The sequence below is a fragment of the Zonotrichia leucophrys genome, chromosome 4 (genome assembly GCF_028769735.1).
Source record: "Zonotrichia leucophrys gambelii isolate GWCS_2022_RI chromosome 4, RI_Zleu_2.0, whole genome shotgun sequence".
Lineage (NCBI taxonomy): Eukaryota > Metazoa > Chordata > Aves > Passeriformes > Passerellidae > Zonotrichia > Zonotrichia leucophrys.
This window is the reverse complement of record NC_088173.1, coordinates 42,125,413-42,136,496: the sequence shown is the minus strand read 5'-3', so window position 1 is coordinate 42,136,496 and position 11,084 is coordinate 42,125,413. Positions and strand designations below refer to the sequence as shown.

General features: G+C 42.5%; 1 protein-coding gene across 2 annotated transcripts; it reads left to right on the top strand.

Annotated features, from left to right (window-relative positions):
* Nucleotides 1-220: 220 nt before the first annotated feature.
* Nucleotides 221-10,642, top strand: ZNF330 (zinc finger protein 330). 2 transcript variants are annotated; one of them, XM_064711330.1, is made up of 10 exons: nt 221-315; nt 2,986-3,112; nt 3,373-3,392; nt 3,519-3,589; nt 4,052-4,131; nt 5,437-5,563; nt 6,289-6,393; nt 8,360-8,406; nt 9,479-9,596; nt 9,931-10,642. In XM_064711330.1, the coding sequence occupies exons 2-10, from the start codon at nt 2,993-2,995 to the stop codon at nt 10,206-10,208; spliced, it is 966 nt and encodes a 321-aa protein (XP_064567400.1). In that variant the 5' UTR covers nt 221-315; nt 2,986-2,992; the 3' UTR covers nt 10,209-10,642. The 2 variants fall into 2 exon arrangements, with proteins under 2 accessions (XP_064567400.1, XP_064567401.1); XM_064711331.1 differs by lacking the exon at nt 3,519-3,589 and having other exon boundaries at nt 297-315.
* The last annotated feature ends 442 nt before the right edge of the window (nt 10,643-11,084 follow it).

The following is an 11,084-nucleotide window of genomic DNA, read 5'->3' as shown; positions in this document are numbered from 1 at the left end:
CAGGGTTAATTCCAAATAAAAGATAGGTTCAAAGGCCTTCTTCCATGCTTTACTTTCCTCAGTTATTATTAGAATTGGCAACTGTTCCATTGTTGGTCTCCACACATATCACAATCACAAATACACACTGTGAAAAATGCATGTATTATATGATTGGCTTTTAGCAAATATTAAAATGAACGTTATATGTGTTGTGTTAGAAAGGGGAGAGGGGCAGGCCGCTGCTCAGAACGTTCCCGCCGGGCGGCGCGGGCCGGGCGGGCAGCGCACCGTGGCGCACCGCCGCTTCCGGCTTCCGCGCGGCCGCCGAGCCAGGTTGGAGCGGGGCGGGGGCGGGAATGGGAGCGGGAACGGGAATGGGAATAGAGGGGGCAGGCCCGGGCCCGGGGCGCTGAAGGGCGATGGTGCCTCAGAGGGGCCGGGCTAGAGGCGGTGAGGGTCTCGGTTCCGGGCCCTTACGGCTTCCGTGCCCGAGCAAGCGAAGCGGTGTCCGGCTCCCCCATAACCCAGTGCCGGGGAGCGCGGAGCGCGGCGGTCCGGGCCGGCAGCGGGATGCGGCAGGGTCGGGGCACCCGAGTACCGAGGATGAGGGAAAGCGCTAAGGGCTGAGCACCGGCCGGGTCGGGGCACCCGAGCACCTAAGATGAGGGAAAGCGCTAAGGGCTGAGCACCGGCAGGGTCGGGGCACCCGAGCACCGAGGATGAGGGAAAGCGCTAAAGCTGAGCACCGGCAGTGCCCACGGCAAGGGCAGCCCCCTTAGCTTCGCCCACAGCCTCGGAGCGGGTCCGGCCCGGCTCCCGGCGGTGCCAGGGCCGGTCCTGAGGAGGCAGCCGGGCAGGGGGCACCTGAGGAAAGCCCCGCACACCTGGGCACCGACAGCACAGCAGCCACCGGGGCTGCGGGCCCACAGCTTTTAGCCACCTTGCTTTTAAAAGGTGGAGGAAGTCATGGTACCTGGAAAATAATTTTTGCGTTATTAGGACGTTCAGTTCATGATCCTTTTAAGTATGAATTGCTGTTAATACAGTTTCCCTCAGTGAGCAGCCCGTCCCAGCTGTTCCCCGTGTCTGTGACAGCAGGGTGGGCACTGTTCCACCAGATAATGAGGCAAGGCACAGACGATCCAGGAACCTGCAGTTCAGGTGCCGTCAGGGTGTCTTTGCAACCTCACCAAGGACAAGAACCCGTGACTTCAGTAGAACTTGGATGCTGGACATTGTTAATGCACCTCACAGCACAACCACCATTCTTTGGAGGTGTGGTGGGAAATCCATAGTCTTTGCCCCTGGTTGCCTTAGCAAATAATGCAGCAGGAGAGTAACAGGAGGTGAAAATTTACAGAGGGGAACACAGTGCTGGCAACCCAACTCTCACATACTGCATTTTACCCTTTGAACTATTCACCCCATTCCTGCATAGCCTCCCGATATCTGACTCTGCTCCTGTGCCACAGCATCAGCCATTGAGCAGGAGAGCCATGCTCACTCCCACGGCTGCTGCTGTGACCCAGGCACAGCATTTCACTCTGAGGAGGAAGCTTCAAATGGTGAAGCAGCCTTTGTGTAGAATGCTTCCCATGCAGGAGCTCCAGTGCTCTGTAGGGCAGCACAGTTGTACCCTCTGGGGCTGAGGGGGGAACCAGGCATGGACCTACAACCTCTTATTTTAGGTCCTTCAGATGCACTTTTCTCTCCCTCAGGGGTGTGGGCTGCAGACAGAATGCACTGGGTCTTTCCTGCCTGAGCATTTGGTAACAGTGTGCCAAAAGTGAAGGTAGAACACTCTGCAGAGGCATTTGAATACTAATTGGTGATTTCAAAAGGTGATACTCTGCTTTGAAAGGAATTGAAGGCAGACAGGGTTTATGCTGTAAAAATTTTTGGAATCATAGCATTGCTAAGCTCTAGTCCAAAAATTACAAATACGGTAAATTTCTTAAAAAATTTGATCCCAGGACAAAGACAACAAACGACCTAAATGAAAGCTCAGAGGGAAAGAGTGATAAGAATATTGATCTACAGGATGTTGTTATTATTGCATGGTGTTTGAAAGCATTGATTCACTCAACAGCTTTGCTAAAGGGACCTGACATTGCAGTTCTGCTGTCACTTAGTTCAGTGCAACTTTCTGAAAACTGCCATCTGAAATTTCCCATAGCCTGTGTCCTCAGGAGGCGCTAGGGCAGTGCTTTTCATGAAAACAGTTTGTCATTTTGGTGCTTTCCATTATGAGGGAATGTGAAGAAGTCAAGGTATAAATACTAACCATTAGATTCTGTCGTTAAATCAGCATTTGAGTGGTTTGGAAATTAGTGTGGAGCCTGATATTGGACTCCCAGTGTCAGAAATGTCACACTCTAGAAAAATGACAGCTGCCAGCAGGCAGCACAGCAATATAATTTTGACTACAAAATATGACACTAATACAATTTAAACATAGTGCAAAATGCAACAGCGCAGGAAAACTGATTTATGTGTGCTATCAAAAGCAAATTTTAGAATCTGGTCAGGACAATATATTTCTGTGTTCAGGAAAGTTAGGATTCTTTGGTTTATAAGACCTTTTGAATGAAGATACTAATTTTTCTTCCAAGTTGAAGCTGCTAGAATTGACTGCCTGTTGATGCTGCAGCTGTCCTTACAGTTGCCTATTAAACGGGCAAGGCAAACCAATAAACCTGCAGATAGTAATGGTTTTATTTTTTTAAGGCAAAACCCTTCAAAGAGAGTTAAACACGAAGTTCAGGCTAGCAAAGTTTTCTAGATCACAAGATTCTTTGTGGTTCATCACATGGCTCTTCCTTGTGGATTGTCCCCTTATTCTGCATTTCAGAAGAAACTTTCAGGCAAGGAGGAGAATGGAGATGAAGCACAGTTAATGCAGGAACTGTCTAATCCAGGTTTAGTGCTGGATGTGTCATGTGTGTCCATGTATGTACTTACATGTTTTATGTAAGTACAGAAAATGTGTTTTTCCCCCCACAGAGTAAACATGCCTAAAAAGAAGACGGGTGCTCGTAAGAAAGCCGAGAACCGTCGGGAGCGTGAGAAGCAGATCAGAGCTTCACGAGCCAACATAGACGTGGCCAAACACCCTTGCAATGCTTCAATGGTAAAGTGACCTCAAGTATTCTTTATTAAAGTACCTAATTTTTGATTGTGTAAACCCAGTGATAACACCTTGAATACATTTAATGCCACTAGAATGCCATTCTTCCTGCTATCCTTCCTATTTAAGGTTACCTTTACACCAGACAGAATATTGATTAAAAGGTTTGGATCCTAATTGTAACTCCCTGTGGAGGTCTGTAAATTTTATATATTTTTCCTAGTATGAAAATAATTAACCAGTGTTTTTTTTTTTCTTTTAAGGAATGTGATAAGTGCCAAAGGTAAGAATTTTTACCCTTCTAAAACCAATAGTTTAGTATTTGTTTCAGACATTTTACAGTTATTTTTAATGCTTTCTTTTAAAGTGTAATACTTTATTTTTGTTTTTTTCACCTCCATGTGCCTAGACGACAGAAGAATAGAGCTTTTTGTTACTTCTGTAATTCTGTTCAGAAATTGCCCATTTGTGCACAATGTGGTGAGTAGAAGTGATGAATGAAAACAAGCTGTCCTCAGTCCTGTTTCTGTGTTGAACTCTCAGTATCTATGTTACAGTAGCTTTATCCTTAAGTACCTCTGTGATGTGGAGCAGGTTCTTGTGAATCTGCTGTGAATATCCACCTTGGGAATTGATCTTCTTTGATCAGTATATATGCCTCTAATCCCCAGAGGTTTGCAAGCCTGGATCATGGCTTGTCTTCTTTGGAAGCAATTGTCTCACTTTCTTTTAGGTTTGAGAAATCTGACTGTTTCCATGTGGAGCATTGTTTCATAACAGCAGCAAAACTACAAAAGCTCTGACTGCTAGCAAGGCACCAATAAATACTGCTTTTTTTAGGGATTATATAATTTCTGATCAATATCAATTAAAGCATCAATATATTATTATTTTATTTCTACATAGTTTTCTTATGGTTGCTTGCCTTTTTATTTTAAACAGGAAAAACCAAATGCATGATGAAGTCTTCTGACTGTGTTATAAAACATGCTGGTGTGTACAGTACTGGACTAGCTATGGTGGTATGTATACAAAATTACAGCCCTCTTTGCACTATGAGAATATTCTGTGCAAATCTTCTGGAAAAACGATAAAACAGATTTGTGGGATGATAGCATGTACCATGGCAAATTTGTTTTTTTCCTTGCTTTTCTGTAACAAACTGATTTTTCCCTTATACTGAAACCCCCAAATTTTGAAGTTTTAGATTCAGCTCCTGCAGACTCCAGCACATGTCCTGGATGCTAATGGATCTGTGTTGGTGGCAGGCCCTAAGCACATGCACGAGGAGCACTGGACCCTTACATGCACCACAGACAATTCCCAGCCTTCATTAAAATGTAGGATTATTCTGCAGAAACCTGCAGACTTTTGTTGCTGTTGTCTTAGTACTGCAGAGATTGTCAGTAACACAGAGAGGAATCTGTTCCACTAGACGGCAATTTTAATGAACAAACCCCTTCTTTTGGGCTCTTAATCAGAGATAATCATAGCTTCAGGCCTTTGAAGGTTTGTTCTTAGAAGGACAAGTTAGTTTCTGGAAAGCAAGGTGTGAGTGTCACAGCCTCTGGATTAATGATCTAACCCTCTGTCCTGTTGCTGCCCGCAGCTGGCCATCAGCTGTTCTCAGTAACACAGCCAGCCTTTACATGCTGGTGTGATCCCATGCACTCACTGATGCAGGAGTGAACACATCAACACTTAAATTTGGATTCACCATTGTTTTCCTAGCTTTGTGTGCATGTAATGCACATAGTAATTAATTAGTTACCTGTGGGCTGAGAGGCTTCTTAAATGCTACAGTTAAGGATAGCTGAAGCAGAGATCTTACAATTTAATCAAAATAAAAGTTAAATAGTCAGACTTACTTCTAATAACTTATTTGTTCTTTGCTCTCTGCAGAGCTCTAATATAGTAGAGTTTAAAATCCAAGTGAGTGATTTCAGCTTTAAGAGTCTAAAGGCATTTTTCAAGTCTTTGAAATTTCATTTTTGCCAGAACATTGTTATCATTTACGGATCCCAGGTTTCAACTGGAGGACACAATTTTCCATGTGCCAAGTGTGTGATAAGAAATGTAAAAACCAGGACTGAGATAGGGAACCAAATTATTTTGCATCATATGTAATCCTGCAGAAATGAATAACAAACAAACACGAACTGTGGAGCAGCTTGGTCGGAGCACTCGGAAAACAGGTTTGGTTCAATATCTCACTCAGCCAAAGTGAGCCCATGGAGAGAAGGGATACCAGGATACATTGAGGATTATGGGATAAGGCTCTGTTGGTGTTGCAGAAGTGCTGAGATGGTATCTCGCTGTGATTGCAGGGTGCAATCTGTGATTTCTGTGAAGCCTGGGTGTGTCACGGGAGGAAGTGTCTCAGCACCCACGCGTGCATGTGCCCTCTGGCAGATGCAGAATGCGTTGAGTGTGAAAGAAGTGTCTGGGACCATGGTAGGTTGCTCACATTTAAAAATAAGAACATATACATTACACTGCTTTCCTTGCATTGCTTAAGTGAGTGCACCTGTATTCTTTAAATAACCTTTTTAGTCTTCCTTAAATTAGTCCTTGCAGTATGTTTGTTCAAAGCAAGGATTCTCCCCGTTTTAAAAATAGTCATTTTGCAGTGGGGGAAGTAAATTACCTGCTCAAGAACATACGGTGCTCAATTCAGGGATGGTTACGTAATCTAAATTATGATGGTTTTATCAGCTTAATTATTCATATAATCAAATTGCCAACACAGGTTTCTGCGATTCTTACTCCATTCTTCTGCACTAGCACGGGTATTTGGATTTCCAGTTGCTTAGGAAACCATACTGATCTCCTTTTCTGAATCTTTTAAAGTATTTATTTCAAGTGTGTATCAGAGCTGAGCAGAGAAGACTGGATGAGAGTGTGATCTGATTTAAAAAAAATAGTTTATGCTACAGTCAAATTAAAATGAGGAAAAGTACTAGAAGTAATGCTTGCTTTATAGTTATACTGTCTTATATTGTAGAATAGGAGGTATTTTTCATTGTAAAAATGGATAGCAGTGTCTAATTAAGACCTTGAAGCTTTTGTCACAGAAGGGAGAACTGGTCTTCAGTCAAAACTACCTCCTAAATTGTTTGCAGAGCAGGACTTGATGCCTCTGTCCATTGTTGATTATTTTGCCTTGATAAATCTTTCAGGAGGCAGAATATTCGCCTGCTCTTTTTGCCATGATTTCCTCTGTGAAGATGATCAGTTTGAGCATCAAGCCAGCTGCCAAGTTCTGGAAGCAGAGACATTTAAATGTAAGTTAGTTATTCATAATCCCTTGCACCATGGCAAAGGGATTATGTTTCCTCTGTGCTCCAGAATACTCTCCATCACCTTTCCCAAGTAGATTTTGCCACCCCTGGAGGGAAGGGCCTGTTTTCTATGTACTGGCTTTTGGTATCCAGTTATCCAGACTGGAACTTGTTTCTCTTTCATGGCCCTTCCTCCATGCCAGAGCATACCTGGCAGTTGTTTTCCTGCCAGCCTCTTACAGGACAGAACTGCTGTTTGTAAGAGGACATGATGGCCATGCCTGACACTGCTCATCCATTACTCATCTCTGGCTGAAACAAGGTGTCTTCAAAGGAAGTTAAAAAAAAGAACAACAATAAAACAAAACAAGCCAAGACTTTGCATATTTGAAATAACTAAATTTTTCTAGCAGCATTTCTTGCCTACCCACCATTAAATAGGATTGGATTTATTGCAAAACAAGCATTTGTTTGCCTTCCCAAAACTTGCATGCGTGTATCTTGACTGTTGCAACATTTTCAATTCTTAGTGCAGAAATTGCAGGTATCTTTATCATAACGCTGTTTTCCTTTGAACTGACTAATCTCTTGTCCTAATTGATTTCTCCTGGTCCAGAATATTTGTGATTTCAGTATTTTAATTAGTGCCTTTAGACATCTCTTACCTTCTTTTCATCTTCCATAGTTTTGTTCCTAGCCAGCTATTTTTTAAGCCTTGCTTAGCTTCTCTTGATGTATTCTGCCAGAATTCCCTAGATGTATTCTGCCAGAATACATTTTCTTCCTGCACAGCAATATTGAGGCAGCAACAGCTGTTCCATAAGAATGTTTCTTCAGTGATTGTTGGAAGCTCTCAATTCACACATGTGGTATCACACCCTAAATAGAGGGAGAATTTTTTTGAGGGTTTTCACTGTGTTTTGTGGCACAGAGCAGACTTCATAGAGACGAGATTTTTGTCAGTGAGGTAACAAGATTATAAGACTTGTATTTTTACAGAAGACATGAACTTCAAATGTGGTCGTGCAATTGTAGTATAAATCCATTTGAGCTGTGGAAATGGTGCTCTTACTTTCCATCACTATCTGAGAGAGGTTTTTGAAGTTCAGGTACTCAAAAAACAATGCATATATATTCAGCATCAGCATTTCCAGTTCCATCTTTAAACATGCCATAGCTCTAAATCCCATGTCTGTCCTGCTCATGTGGAGAACTCATAATATTTATTACTTCAGATTGAAAAACTGCTGTTGTAGGGGTTAAACAAGGAGGTAAGGAATGTGTACTTGCACAGAAACTGGAATGTATGTGTTACTGTTTCTTGAGGAGTAACTATTCACCAGGCTTCGTGTTCCTGCCAATTCCTGAGTGTTTGCCTTTACTGTACTCCCTCTAGTGGAATAATAAAAACAATTTGGAGTTCAAGACAAGTTAAATTTTGGCTACTGATTCTGCTCCTTACAGCTTGTGTGCCAGCTCCAGTTCTTTAACTCAGGTAGATTCTCTTATGAAGTTTGTGCAGTGAAGTACATTTCCAGAGGATATGACAGAAAATACAGAATGTAACAACTTTTCTAGGTTTGGAAGTTGGCAAGCTTAAAGTGTTCTTACATCTCTAGCTCTCCTTCATATGAATGCTGTGAGAAAAGGAAAAGCAAGATGAGACCTCTAACTAAAATGGTTCTGAAACCTCAGGTTTTAAAAGTTTAGAAGCTCAAGAAATAGTTAAATGCTTCTCCCTTCTTGAAATTTCACTTTTTGTGTCAAAGTGAGGTTAAGAGTTAAGAAAATCTAGTAAAATGGTGCTGTGAGGTAAAATGACTGATTCACATTGCTAGAGTAGAGATGTGTCAGGGAATTAAAAATAAATGCCTCAATTATGGTACTGCATACTTTTACAAGGTTTTAAAGACATGACAGGTCTGCAGTTTCCTAGCACTGAATTTGTCATTCTGCTTTTCTCCAACAGGTGTCTCCTGTAACAGGCTGGGGCAGCATTCCTGCCTGCGTTGCAAGGTAAAGACACTCGTGAGGAGCTGATTTTAGGCTTATTCTCCTTGGCCTCCAAGGCTGGTATTAGGCCTTGCCACATCTTCCTCTCCATGATTAAAAGGAAATTCATACTTTACTTTTGTAGTTCCTGTAGTCTGGGGTCACACCTGTGGGGGACAGAAGGTCTTATACCTGTGCTTGCCTGTTAGCCACAAGGCAGAGTGAGGTCTTCTTCGCCCAGCTCTCTTTGAGTTGGGCCTGCAACGTGTTGGAGCTTTAAAAAACAACCAAGACAACAAAATAAAGCCTTGGTGGTGAACAGAATCCAAGGCTTTGGAAAACGCTTTGATCCAGTGTGGATCTGCAGCCATTAGGAAAGTTGTTCTTTTAAACAGTCAGGTGATTATCTGACTAGAAACCGCTGCATCCAAAGGAGTAATCCCCACAGCTAATCCAGTTGATGAACAGGCTGATTTGTTGGCATTGGGCTTACATTTTGACACACTCAGAAGTAATTGTGTATAAAAAGTTCCGCCTTCTGCACCATCAGCATTGTCCAGATTCTCCAGGTGCTGGTTCATTGCCTGCTCTTGCTCTTCTTACCTTCCATATGTTTTCCCTGCACTCTCCCATGGCATTGGTGGCCTCTTCCAAACAGTTCCTTTTTCCAGGTATTTTCACTGCACCCTGGTGCTCAGTCTGTGAACTTCCCATCTCTAATTCTTTCCTCCAGGCTCCTGCATAGTTTTGTTCTGGCATACATCTCATTGTGTTTATTTAAGCTTGTCAGCACAAACCCAAGCTTGCCAGGCTCCTTGTGGGCAGCCCTGCAATCCAGCCCTGGATTATGTTACTATCTCTGCATGGTTATTGGCACTTGTGTTCAGCCTCTTCCCCAGAAACCCTTGAACCACACTGAACACAGAGTCCTTCCTCTGTGCACAGACCCCATGTCCACTGCAGGGAGACCTCATTAAATTGTAATGCCAGCCAGAAAGCCCTGCTGATGTTGGACACATTTTGGCTTGCTTGTTGTTGAAGAATGTGCTTCTGTGATTAAAACATTTGGCCTTTGTACTCTCCCTTCACCACACAGGCTTGTTTTTGTGACGATCACGTGCGAAGTAAGGTTTTCAAGCAGGAAAAGGGGAAAAAGCCTCCCTGCCCTAAGTGTGGCCATGAAACTCAGCAGACAAAGGATCTGAGCATGTCAAGTAAGCCAGTTTCTCTAGCTAACAAGCCATACAAGTGCCATCAGTGATTAATTTCTACCTAGGAGCACTGAGTAGTGTCTGGCTATGTTCAATTGTTTTGCACAGTTTTGCTTTATTTGTTTTGAGCAAAACTTTGTGTTTCTGAGTTCTGGAATTGAGCAGTCTCATTCTCAACAATTAATTCATTCCAAGAAAATGAAAGCTTTTGTCTGGTTTGAGATTTTAGTTGTGGATAAATGAAAAATAATTGCCATTTAAACTACTCTTCAGGTAGAGAAAAAAAGAAATGAAATGTTTGATTAGTGGGAGCATGATGATTTTTCTTTGCCTGCAGCACGTTCATTGAAATTTGGCCGACAGACTGGAGGAGAAGATGCAGATGGAGCTTCTGGTTATGATGCCTACTGGAAAAACCTTTCCTCCAGCAAGGCTGGGGAGGCAGGTGACCGTGAGGATGAATATGATGAGTATGAAGCAGAGGATGATGATGAAGATGACAATGATGAGCGAGGGAAGGATTCAGATTCTGAGGCCACGGATGTGTTCAGCAATTTGAATTTAGGAAGGACCTATGCTAGTGGCTATGCACATTATGAGGAATCAGAAGATTAAGTGTGCTGGCTTTGGAGGAGCCAAGCAATGCTTCACTGGGTTGTGTACATGCTAGTAAGATAGCTCTATCAGGTACTTGGGTATCAGAGTTAGAGAGCAAAGAATGTGGGACTTCCGCAGTAACTCCAAAGGACATTTTTCCTGTAGATGAACTAATGTTAGGTTGGGGATTGGGGGAGAAAATCAAGATATTTTTATCCCCCTAAACAACAGAATGGTTTTGTCCTTGAGTTACTGAGTATAATGGTTCAATACCGTTTCCTCCTATCAACACAGGAATGTGGGAAAGCTGTAGCTGTTGCTTCCATTTGCCCATCAGAAACTAAGTTATTTTTTACAGTAATTTTGTTAACTGATTTCATACATTATGCAGTGGTGGGTTGGTGACTGCATTTTTTTTGGTCTGCACAATAAAAGTCAACTGCATTACCTAATGAACTGTCATAATTATTGATCTCCCTTGAATAGCTGGAAAGCAGGTTGTGTACAAAGTGTAAATTGACACTGAAATTACTGCCTTGTTTATGTCAGTATGGCAGATCAAGGTAGTTCTTTGTGTATTTGCACATCACCTTTTCAGTATTTTTATTATTAGATATTAATTGGTGGGGCTCTGTGTAGTCACTATAAGAGCACCCCAGATAATGAAAACTTTTATGGAAGTAAAATGTTGGTATCCTCTCTGCCACAAAAATCTGTAAGGCAGTTTGCCATTAGATGAAAAGAAGACTGGTTTCTTCTGTATCTAGCTTTCAACTCTTTTCCTTGCATATGATAAAAAACCAATTAGATAGGAAACAACGCTGTATAGAATTGAGAAGGTAAGAAACCATGGGGTGTTCAAAATGCTGGGTGCAAATCCTGTTCTGTGCAAGG

Bases quoted from the DNA above. Each gene is read 5' to 3' on its own strand.
- ZNF330 (XM_064711330.1), top strand. From the start codon at position 2,993: ATGCCTAAAAAGAAGACGGGTGCTCGTAAGAAAGCCGAGAACCGTCGG. The intron at 4,132-5,436 runs GTATGTATACAA...CTGTGATTGCAG, and splicing joins GTACTGGACTAGCTATGGTG to GGTGCAATCTGTGATTTCTG. The intron at 6,394-8,359 runs GTAAGTTAGTTA...TTTCTCCAACAG, and splicing joins GGAAGCAGAGACATTTAAAT to GTGTCTCCTGTAACAGGCTG.